At 35.4% G+C, this 12,978-nt stretch overlaps 1 protein-coding gene across 1 annotated transcript in view; it reads right to left on the bottom strand.

The window, feature by feature from the left end:
• LOC127878313 (multiple epidermal growth factor-like domains protein 6) overlaps positions 1 to 12,978 on the bottom strand; it is a 105,794-nt gene that overhangs the window by 74,972 nt on the left and 17,844 nt on the right. The window contains exons 31-34 of the mRNA XM_052424835.1: positions 12,772 to 12,907; positions 12,435 to 12,584; positions 10,823 to 11,009; positions 10,666 to 10,727 (exon numbers count right to left, since the gene is read on the bottom strand). Of these exons, the coding sequence (XP_052280795.1) occupies positions 10,666 to 10,727; positions 10,823 to 11,009; positions 12,435 to 12,584; positions 12,772 to 12,907 (535 nt within the window). The remainder of the gene's footprint in view (positions 1 to 10,665; positions 10,728 to 10,822; positions 11,010 to 12,434; positions 12,585 to 12,771; positions 12,908 to 12,978) is intronic.

The following is a 12,978-nucleotide window of genomic DNA, read 5'->3' on the forward strand; positions in this document are numbered from 1 at the left end:
GCACAAGAACAGGATTACAGGTGAACATACCGAAATCAAAAATTATGGTCTTCAGAAAGGGGGGAAAACTAGCAAGGAATGAACAATGGAGTTATGCGGGTTCTTTAATTGACGTTGTGCAGTCCTTTACCTACGTTGGTGTCTGCTTCTTTTCTTCTCTTTCATTAACTAAAATGGCTAATGAAAATGCAACTAAGGGGAAACGTGCCTTGAATGGCATATTATCGTCCCTGTATAAATATGGTCAACTATCTAATTCAGTCTTTTTTAAACTGTTCGACAGCAAAATAAGTCCTGTTTTATTACATGGTAGCGAAATTTGGGGTTATCAAGAATTACCATGTATCGAATCGGTCCACCGACACGCCTGTAAAAGGTACCTTTGTGTCGGTGAAAAAACATCAAATATCACGAGTCTCGGAGATTGTGGTCGATACCCTATTGTTATAACGTCACAAATTCGATGTCTAAAATATTGGCTAAAAATAATAGGCATGCCCGACACCAGATACGTAAAAAAATGCTACAATTTCTTATTGAACACAAACATAAATCTCTTCTTTAATTGGGCCAATGAAATTAAGGACTTACTAAGCAAAAATGGATTTCAGTACATTTTGATGAACCAGCATGTCTCAAACCCACTCAAATTTATAAATGAATTTAGAGAACGGGCTTAGTCCCAATACTTACAGAACTGGTGGAGTATAGTACATACATCTCCCAAATTGGAACTTTACAAACATATTAAGTCCCAATACGAACATGAAGCATACCTAGACATCCTATCTGTGCGCAAATTTAAGCGCAGTTTTGCACAACTTCGTTCCGGAACTCTTCCGATAGAAATTGAAACTGGCAGATATCGCGGTATAACTAGAGAACAACGGTTTTGCCCAATTTGCAATACTGGTGAAGTAGAAAACGAATTACATTTCATATTAAAGTGCCCTGTATTGCATGACATCCGAAAAACATATAAACAACGTAAATTTTTCATAAACCCAAGTATACTCAAATTGGGCATACTGTTGTCAAGTAAAAATGAACAGACAATAAAACAAACTGCTTCTTACATCGTTAACGCCCTTGAAACGCGAACATTAATTCTTGAGCTTTGATATAGCCTAGTTATGTGGGTTACCACAAGACTTGGCTCTGTGTTAAATAATTGTAAAAGTGTACTTATGTTTAAAATGTAGTTCCTACCGACAAAGTCCTATATTTTGTTTCGATAGGGCCTACTACTCGGTATACCATTTATGTCAATTTATTATAGGCCCTACCCATATAACCTAAATTCCGCTATACATGTTTTAGAATACTATTCGAAAGTCTCTTTTATTGTGTAGGTTATATGCAGGGACTATAACGTTGTATATTTACTTTATAACATGTTTATTTTTATATGTATGATATATTTAATTATATATATATGTGTATATGTATGTATATGTATATGTTTGTGAATGTATGTGTATATCTATATATAATATACATTTCCGCTCTACTAAATGCAAATGTTGTACAATCTTTAAGCATGTTATTGTAAGAATCGTTTACCACTCGATTATATGCTTACATGTTATGCCAACCAATTGTGCACACACCATTGTTTTGCATGGATTGTAATATATATGTGTCAGGGGCCGGAGGCCTATATCACAAATAAACAAACTTGTAGAGACTTGTAGTCGAATGAACACATGTGAAATTTTAAATATCATATATTTCACAGTCAAATATGTGTAACAACGCAATTCTTCCCTATGACGAACATGAGAGATGCGTGAAGTTGGCTCGACGTTCGTCATTAGTACAACATTCAAATTACCGAATGTTGAGCTGACTCGGCATTCCAGCTCGACATTCAGTTCGACATTCGGAGATAATGTTGTACAATTAATTTTAAAAGGCGAGCTGGCTCGGCATTCCAGCTCGACATTCAGTTCGACATTCGGATATAGTGTTGTATGCTTATTTTCGAATGTTGAGTTGGCTCGGCAGACCAGCTCGACATTCAGTTTGACATTCGGAGATAATGTTGTACAATTATTTTTGAATGTCGAGCTGGCTCGGCATTCCAGCTCGACATTCAGTTCGACATTCGGATATAGTGTTGTATGCTTATTTTCGAATGTTGAGTTGGCTCGGTAGACCAGCTCGACATTCAGTTCGACATCCGGAGATAATGTTGTACAGTAATTTTTGAATGTCGAGCTCGCTTGGCATTCCAGCTCGACATTCAGTTCGACATTCGGATATAGTGTTGTATGCTTAGTTTCGAATGTTTAGCTGGCTCGGCATTCCAGCTCGACATTCAGTTCGACATTCGGAGGTAATGTTGTAAAATTATTTTTGAATGTCGAGCTGGCACGGCATTCCAGCTCGACATTCAGTTCGACATTCGAATATAGTAATGTATTCTTATTTTCTAATGTTTAGTTGGCTCGGCATTCCAGCTCGACATTCAGTTCAACATTGGGATATTGTGTTGTATGCATATTTTGGAATGTTGAGCTGGCTCGGCATTTCAGCTCGACATTTAGTTCGACATTCGGAGATAATGTTGTATGCTTATTTTCGAATGATTAGCTGGCTCGGAATTCCAGCTCGACAATCAGTTCGACATTCGGATATAGAGTTGTATGCTTATTTTCGAATGTTTAGCTGGCTCGGCATTCCAGCTCGACATTCAGTTCGACAATAGCAGAAAATGTTGTACAATTAATTTTGAATGACAAGCTGGCTCGGCATTCAAGTTCGACATTCATTCGACATTCGGAATTGGTGTTGTATGCTTATTTTCGAATGTTCAACTGGCTCGGAATTACAGCTCGATATTCAGTTCGACATTCGGAGATAATGTTCAATTATTTTTGAATTTCGAGCTGGCTCGGCATTCCAGCTCGACATTCAGTTCGACATTCAGATATAGTACTGTATGCTAATGTTCGAATGTTGAGCTAGCTCGGAATTAAAGTTCGATATTCAGTTCGACATTCGGAGATAATGTTGTACATTAAGTTTTGAATGTCGAGCTGGCTCGGCCTTCCAGCTCGACATTTAGTTCGACATTCGGATATAGTGTGGTATGCATATTTTCGAATGTTGATCTGGCTCGGCATTCCAGCACGACATTCAGTTCGACATTCGGATATAATGTTGTATGCTTATTTTCGAATGTTTAGCTGGTTCGGCATTCCAGCTCGACATTCAGTTCGACATTGGGATATAGTATTGTATGCATATTTTGGAATGTTGAGCTGGCTTGGCATTCCAGCTCGACATTCAGTTCGACATTAAGATATAGTACTTTATGCTTATTTTTGAATGTTGAGCTGGCTCGGAATTAAAGTTCGATATTCAGGTCGACATTCGGAGATAATGTTGTACAATTAGTTTTTAATGAATAGCTGGATCGGCATTACAGCTCGACATTCAGTTCGACATTCGGATATAGTGTTGTATGCTTATTTTCGAATGTTGAGCTGGCTCGACATTCCAGCTCGATATTAAGTTCGACATTCGGAGATAATATTGTTGTCAAAAATAATTGTACAACATTATTTCCGAATGTCAAACTGAATGTCGAGCTGGAATGCCGTGCAACCTCAACATTCGAAAATAAGCATACACCACTATATCCGAATGTCGAACTCAATTTTTAGCTGGAATAACGAGCCAGCTCGATATCAAAAATAATTTTACAACATAATTTCCTAATGTTGAACTAAATGTCGAGCTGGAATGCCCAGCCACCTCAACATTCGAAAATAAGCTTACAACAATATATCCGAATGTCGAACTGAATGTCGAGCTGGAATGCCGAGCCAGGTCAACATTCAAAAATAAGCATAAAACACTATATCCGAATGTCGAACTGAATGTCGAGCTGGAATGCCGATCAAGCTCAACATTCAAAAATAAGCAAACAACACTATATCCGAATGCCCAACTGAATGTCTAGCTGGAATGCCGAGCCAGCTCGACATTCAAAACTTATTGTACAACATTATTTCCGAATGTCGAACTGAATGTCGAGATGGAATGCCGAGCTAGTTCAACATTCGAAAACAGCATACAACACAATATCCGAATGTCGAACTGATTGTCGAGCTGGGGTGCCGAGCCAGCTCGACATTCAAAATTAATTGTATAACATTATCTTTGAATGACGAACTGAATGTCGAGCTGGAATGCTGAGCCAAATCAACATTCGAAAATAAGCATATAACATTATATCCGAATGTCGAACTGAATGTCGACCTGGAATGCCGAGCCAGCTCAACATTCAAAAATAAGCATGCAACATTATTTCCGAATGTAGAACTGAATGTCGAGCTGGAATGCCGAGCCAGTTAATATTTGAAAATAAGCATACAACACTATATCCGAATGTTGAACTGAATGTCGAGCTGGAATGCCGAGCCAGCTCGACATTCCAAATTATTTGTACAACATTATCTCCGAATGTCGAACTGAATGTCGAGCTGGAATACCGAGCCAGCTAAACATTCGGTAATTTGAATGTTGTGCTAATGTCGAACGTCGAACGGCAATCCAACTTCACGCACCTGATCATGAGTGTACCTACTGGTGGAAGTGGCTTAATACCGGTCACATTCTCGGATTTCATAACATGCTCTTACAAACTCCCGACCTTAAATATGATACAACTCATTACATGAAGACACCATATGATCACAGAAAACGTTAACCTGTAATGTTCTCGAAGATGAGTTCTATTTCTTACTCGAATGGCCAGTTGTTAATAGTCTTAGAAAACAATATAGACATAGATATTATTGGAATCATACAAATATTTTAAAATTTATCGAACTCTTACAAACTGAACACGCAAAAACATTTAAAAAATCTTGCAACATTTATTTTTAAAACAGCTAAATTGAGAAATGAACTGTATTATCAATAGTTTCTCTCCATGTTTTACTGTCTATTTGTAGTAATAGCATTTAACGCTATATGTATACACAAATACTAGTTATTCAAAGCTTAGTCAATACGTGTGACAAAATGCATATTACAAATACGAATCGTGTCATGTTAAGAATACTTATATTATCTGCGTAAATATGAACTTCTCTTTATTGCACATGGTACGTTGGATAAAAAAGTCCAATGTGATATTTATTAGCAGTAGGCTGTCTAAAAGAAATGTCTGAACTATCTCTATCCGAGTAACCTTTAATTTCGGAATACTTTAATAAAACGATTCTCCTATTATATTGCGTATATGCTCCAGATTCTGCACAGTCGTATTTCGAATTGTGTTTATATATGTCCCATATTCTGGTGTGGTATCTTCAAATGTTATGTAATTATGATACAAAATGTGAAGATCTAATAATGTTACATAACAATGTGTGTTTAACGTTGATATTAAGCACAATTATCAGGGTCGCGAAATAATATTTTTATTATTTCAATATGTTTGGCTTTCTTTACTAAATACCGACAAACATCTAGTATTAATTTGTGTTTGTGATTGTGTGCCTTTCCGTGTGAGATATTGTTGAACAGTAGCTTGACATAAATTGCCTACTGATACTAACATGATATTGCTCCTGGGGAAAATTTGACTTCTATTTTGTTTACACTATATACCAACTCGAGCACTGAATCCTGTTGTTATTATTAGCTACTTCCGTAGGCCGCATAAAATAGCATGGTTTTATATCACTTTCAGTTCGGTGAAAAGCAGGTTTTTTGTGTTTTTTTTTATGCCGCTGTCTTCGTTCAAGGTGTTTAAATAAGTGTCTTGGTAATCATCCGCTTCGATCAGAGCATGTAATGATCTCAGGAAGTTCAACTTATGTGTATTGTATTGGGCTGAGAGTGTTACTGCATGTTGCTTAAATGATATTACTTTAATAAAACATATCTGAGCTTTGGGGCATAAATGATTCTACTCGTGTAAGTTTGTATTTTTATATTTATAACATTGGTAAATTTCATGCCTTCATACTCCACAAACTAATTTAACTTTGTGTATAAACTCCAATAATGTGCAAAATAGACAAATTCACAAATGTACATGGTAATTAATTTGAATATAACGTTTACTCCGGGTACAAGTTATACTTTTAGACTTATATGTGGCACACATCGAAAATGCTGAGTTTTACAAGGGAATATAGCCCCGACTTGACACGAAAATTCGAAAATAAATAAGGAGCCCACATTCACATATTGATTAATATGTTTGTTAAGTCGCATCATCAACTACTTTTTATTACCAGCGACATATCTTCAGAAACATTATTTTCGTAAAAGAAGCCATAACTCCGTTAATGTCATATAAAAAGCAGCAGCGAAATACTCAGAACCACAAGTTTGAACATTGATAAATCTTCTTGAAATATAACCAAGCAAAAAGTATACTTGTTTAGTTACACGCGACACAAACATCTGACGGACAAAGGAAAGGATGAACGTGCGGACACTGGCAACGTGTATATAATACCAAACTCCCCCGACGTAATGAAGTTCGATCATGAAAAGCTAATTATTTATAAAATGTCATTGAAATCTATTCGCCTTTAAATTTCAGTTCCGATTTCGGACGCGATCATACCGAAATGCCGAGCCGACACATGCAATCTACGCTGGTGTGAAAACTGCACATTCATAGCGGTCACGATAAGCTTTGACGTTGATAAGAACTTTCGGCACGGTCACGGCGTGGTCATTGCTAAAGTCGGTCTAGGAAAGCCTTTCTGTGACTGCTTTTAGTCTTACAGAGAGCGAAGTATGAGATAGACTTTACACTTATATACTATTGTAACTCGTCGGATGATTGTTATTCAGAGGATTGCATCGACTCAACGTGCAAAAACTGTCGCCCGGGCTGGTGGAAACAAAACTGTGAGATTGAGCCTTTAACAAATCTTTCGCCAACAACATTGTATTAGAATGGCGGTACACCATTGTGTGTTAAAACAGTAAATTCTTGTGTAAAAAAATGATAGAATTGCATGTATATTCCGCTTATGGTCCCTTCACGCCCCATACTGAGCGGAAAAACATTTCGTACATGCATTTTCGTTTTATACGGGAATGTGTTTTTCTCAACTTCTTTTTTCCGCTCCAGATTTAAACGGCGTATAGGGCAGTGAGCGGGATCAGCAAATCAAAAGAAACAAACGCTTCAACAACACTAAATCTTTTTTATACATTCATGCCAATCACCATAACACTTAAAGCAAAGTCTTTACAGAAACATAGAGAACATTCAGCATTAAGATAATTATTCCATTCATACATTCATACATGTGTTTACTAAAAAAAAATATGATACTCAAAATCTTTTTGTTAAACTATATTAACGTTTTTTAAATAACTAAATATAATCAAAACATATACATTGAATATAAGAATGAGAAAGAATCATTATCTTGAATATAAATATACAAAATAACATACAAATAAATGGAGCAGTAACGTTTCATTTAGCTGTGCTATTGTCTATGTCGCAAGTATAGTATATCACGGACTATAGCAACGTACCGTTTGTTTGTTTCATCAAGGAATACCATTGAAACCCCGGATCCGTACTTTTTCGGCAGCCCATAATATGTTCGTTGGAACAATACATAACTAGTACAAGGCCCGTACATTCAGAAATATCGTTTATATTTAAAACAATCAAATAATAACATAGTTTTCCTATCACCGCTTTTCAACGGTTAAAGCAAATCCTTGGAGGTTTAAACTAGTGTTTTAAATAACAGTTTTTTTATTCTTCAATCACTTCCAGCTACACTGAAACAATAAATTGATAGAAAACATTTCCGTGCATCAAGATAGTATTTATTCACAATTACAACACTTAATAATACATATTGAATAACATTCAATCAATTAGTAATTATATCAAATAAGTACCATATCAGGACAAGATAATCAAACGGATTCGAAATCTGAATAAAAGTACATTAAGACATGTGAATAAATCATTACATAATCCGTTATTCATTAACATCATATATCATTTAATTTGTGTCAAGTAAACAATTGCCTCTGTAAAACAAACCAATATTAGAAACCATGTACATCATTTATAATTCTGGTTAACCGTTTTCTGCTGGACATAGTCCAATATCACGTCGTAGCAAAACCGGTACTGCATCTGCAAAAGCAATTTAATTTGTTTCAATATGATAATGATAGCTAACAACAATTCATATTTATATTCGTTTTAGAATACTATTGATTCCCATTCTAGTCATACGAATTCACAAGATATCAGTTTATTTGCAATTTAATAAGTATGCATATATAAGAATGATGCAACTACAGAAACATTATATGGAGAGAAATACGTGCCTTGCTGCGGATGAGAAGGCTATTTCCATGCACCATCGTCTTGGCCGATTCTACGATGTTTATTTGTCCATTGCGTTCTAATATGCGATAAATTTCGTTCAAAACAACTGCGACTACACCGCATTTGTCGAAACCGGCACTGTAAACGATTATATATCAGTAATTAATCAGCATTTATAATATTTAAATTGCAAGCATTATGTTACATTAGGGATATTTTTCTATACAATATCTTAGCTTTGCGGTTTGCATTTGAAGTAGAATCGTAACAGCAAAGTTACAAGAATGTACATTTTTAACGAAAACAAAATCTGTCCCATAGCTCTACTTGCCTGTCTAGTATCACTATCGGTTTGTCGTCTGTCATTTCGGACTGCCATGTGTGTACCGCATCTATCATTTCCAGCAGTGATTGTCTGTCAGCAGGTAACGTTCCTCTCCACGAAATGAAAGCGAAGTGTTTGATTGTTTTCTTGAGGCTCTGTTTGATATTTGATTAAAAAAAAACAGGTATACTGTCAAGTGAACACTGTGCAGTAATAACATTATGCAATAATGCATAGAAAAAATACGTATGTTTAAATAACAATGCGATAGGTAACACAAAAAGTACCCCCTGTGTGCTTTCCTTCAGGGAATAGGTGGTTTCAACAAATCCGTTGTGTTGCGACTTTTTGATAACAGAAGCTCCTTTTGCAAGACGTGTCTCGTCTTCTTCCTCTAACATTACATCTAACATCTACAGACGTAAATATAACGCATACAATATAATGGGTTTTGTGTTCAATATACATATGCAATCAAGTAAATCAGCACTTACATTATTTTCTCGGTAGAATACAACTATGATTCAGTATTGTTAGGAAGGAACATTATACGGGACTTAAGTGTAAGGTGTTATATATGACAAATTAAATTTTGCGTCAGTTATGATGAGAGCAAGATATGTCGTACTTGTGTTAACAAAACAATAGTTATAATTTACTTACGTATATACGTATTCCCAATAACGACTACGGAATAAGGTATAGCTAAATAAATTTTATATATTATTCTATTAATAGTCGACTCTTAGGTAAGAACCTTGTCAAGTGCATCCGACGCAAGATCAATCACCGTTATAGAGCCTAGCTGCTCGAGGCGAGACCAGAACGAAGCCAGATGTTGTTTTGTTGGCTTGGAAATTACAAGCATTCCCTTCTTCATATTGAATGCCTGCACAATATACATATTATACGGTAAAAAATACACCATGTATGAATAGGGCCATACATTACGTAAAATGTATTCAAAGTGACAAGATTGCCATAGATCGCTGGCCTGTGGTGTGGATTGTAACCAGTTCCAAACTCAGGGTCATGATTTGAGCAATCTGGTTTAGAGGACCACAAACTGAGATCCCATACCAAATATCAAATCTGTGTGCTCTGTGGTTTCAATTAAGTTTTGTGTTAGTATTATGCTATATAATTTAATATAAAACAGTTAACCCACGCTAGCCCAGACAGGACTAAGTGGCATACCAGGGGTATGATCTGATCGATCAAAGGACCTCTTTATGACGTTACAAGAAAAATATTACTCCCCTGACTAGAGAAGTTGAATTTTACAGTTACTTTACTATGTTCGTCAATATAAATTATGCGACGCTTGGGCGTGACTATCTTGATGTCACTTATCATTGGAATTGTGGTTTCATATAATTTCGTTTTTAATTATCATTCTTAAAAGTCTTCATAATTCGTGCAACTACTGGGTAGTGGATGCTGTGACACTAAGGGTATTGAGACATACCAATTATAAAAGCGCAGTTACGCATTGTTCAGAGATGTTTAAAAGTTATATCTATAATTACATATAAAACATCTGACCCCATGGTTGTGGCTAGTCTTAGACAACAAATCATAATTTGAATGCACTGTATAGAGGGCTACAATAAGATGCTACAAGTCAAATATTTAAAATCTGGCCGTAAGTTTTTTTATACAATACAATATTTGTATATGAGTCTGTCTAAATCATGTGACCATTGCGTCGTGAAAATTTGTTTACCCTAAGGGTAAACGCCAATTACTTAAATAATGAAAATGTGTCCTCAATTTCGTAACAATTTGCTCAGTGCGAAAATGAAAGTGCAGTTTGAATGAAAATTAAGGACGACAAAAAATCATATCGCACTACCGTCACGGACTAAATTCAGTCCTTAAAATTATATTGTAAAGTTCCGCAAGTACTTTTACATTTTATCTCAGGGAAAACGTGTGTAATATAACGAAGGAACCAGACTCTAAAAATAAAAATGAATCATTATCTTACGAGAGCGTTGATTTCAACTGGTTGGTTACGTGATCTTTCTTGATTAGCTCGATTTGTCTTTACTGCAAATAAAAACAATATCAAGAATGTATTTTAAAACATATCAAATACATGTAAAAGTAACATTTTTTATTCTTTAATGCGTAAAGCGTCTTACGTTCTGCCATGATTGTCTCAATATTTCCATATTCTGCCCCTTGACTGTCTACAGGTTGCAGCTCAATATTGCCATATTCTGCCCCTTTACTGGCTACAGGTTGCAGTTCAAATTTGCCATATTCTGCTTCTTGACTAGCTACTGGTTGCAGCTTGCCATGATGATTTTCCACACTTTGCTTTACTAACTAAAATCGAAAATTTTATATATTAATGTATTTGACGACATCCTGTAAAACAAGTGAAATACTTTATTACCAGACCGGCGACTTGAACGTTTGGTAATTTGGCATTTCCAACGTTATGTAATCAATGCGCTAGTCATCAGTTCCTGTTGTTTGTTTTAGCTGAATCGTTTTAAATATACCTTTCGCATCTTAGACTGCATCATTAGATGAAATGATAACATTTTTTTGCGTGTCTATCTTATACATCGGTACATAATCATGTGGCGTTTTTAGATTTATCTTAAAACGACTTCTTTTTTTCTAAAGTCCTCAACATGAGTACGAATATGTAATCACATTAAATATACCTCTCTGAGAAGATAAAGGGAAGTAACCGGTGAAAATGCCAATGGTTGCAATATTTATTTTATAACCCGAAAGAAGCTAATTATATACGACACAATAAAACACGTATTAATATGAATATACCGAACACAGTTATTCTACTTAAAGGGGCCTTTTCACAGATTTTGGCATTTTTTAACTTAATCATTAAATGCTTTATATTGATAAATGTAAACATTGGATCGTAAAAGCTCCAGTAAAAAATCAAGAATAAAATTAAAAAAAGGAAAAGAACATTGCCCGGACCAGGTTTCGAACCAGTGACCCCTGGAGTCCTGCCAGAGTCCTGAAGTAAAAACGCTTTAGCCTACTGAGCTATTCCGCCGAGTACATATACTTGAAGTATGTTATACCTTATATAACCCATCTTCGTAGTTTAACAAAATTTAACGACAAAAACAGAACTCTCCAAATTATTCAATCGTTTCGCGTTGCAACGCTTTATAATTTTTAGGTTTTAAAATCGTCAAAAGATGCATATAATGGCTATATTAGACCATGGTAAATGTTCAGTATTACTGTTTCCTCACAAATATCATAACTAAAACGAAAATTTGCGAATCTGAAACAACTTTTTTCAATTTTGTCAATTTACCAAAGCGTGAAAAGATCCCTTTAAAATAACAGTCAATGCGAACATGAAAAGTATATATTTAAACAAAACAAGCGCTTATCAAGTTCGTATATACGTTTAAATGAACTCATAACGAACAATTGCTTGAACAGAAATTTCGGGTAACCCCTGTTAATATGTCAGGCCCACATAATGGGTATAATAAAAGCATAGCCCGATCTGGATATGTCACGTTCCAAAGTAATGCCATATTACAATTATGCAGAGATGAGTGTATGGAAAGTTAACGTGGGCAAATCATGTGAGGTATAATAATTTAACGTATCTTCTCCTTATAATGAAGGCTTGAAACAAATGATATTGGACGTCTCAATAGTAAATGTTTTTTTAATAACATAAGTGTGACTGGGAAAGGCGGCATCAATATATGTGTTCATATGATACTATGTATGATCATTAAATCGTACTTCGAACTGATGTTCCAGTCGGGTAGTTGTCAAGTTACTGTCTTTATCAATCAAGTAGTTGTAGACACTTCTGAACTGTCTGGTAAGCACATGATGTGTCCCCATCAGGAGAGTTTCCGCCAGAGCCTCGTGAAGGTATTCGTACTGTTCCTGTAAACAATTGAATACTGCACTTATTTGCAAACTTAATAAAATACATTAAGCATGCGGAAGTGTTGAAAAAAGTTTTTATCTTATGAATAATAGATGTTGTATTTCACACGTTGTCATTGTTTTGAAACAAATTATGTTATATATAAATGATTAATTCTGAGTTGAATGGCTAATATCAGTTTACCTTTGTTTGGACCATGTTGACCCTTTGTTCACGCAAAGCTTCCACAATTTGTAATGGTCTTACACAGTGTTCAATCCTTGCTTGTGAAATAAGGTTGTCGAGAGCAATAAATGTCCCTGTTCGCCCAATACCAGCGCTGTACAAACAATATGACATTAAGCAAAGTTTCATGAATGTTGCATACAGTTTGTTTTTTAATTTGCTAAC

Source organism: Dreissena polymorpha, chromosome 4 (genome assembly GCF_020536995.1).
Source record: "Dreissena polymorpha isolate Duluth1 chromosome 4, UMN_Dpol_1.0, whole genome shotgun sequence".
NCBI lineage: Eukaryota > Metazoa > Mollusca > Bivalvia > Myida > Dreissenidae > Dreissena > Dreissena polymorpha.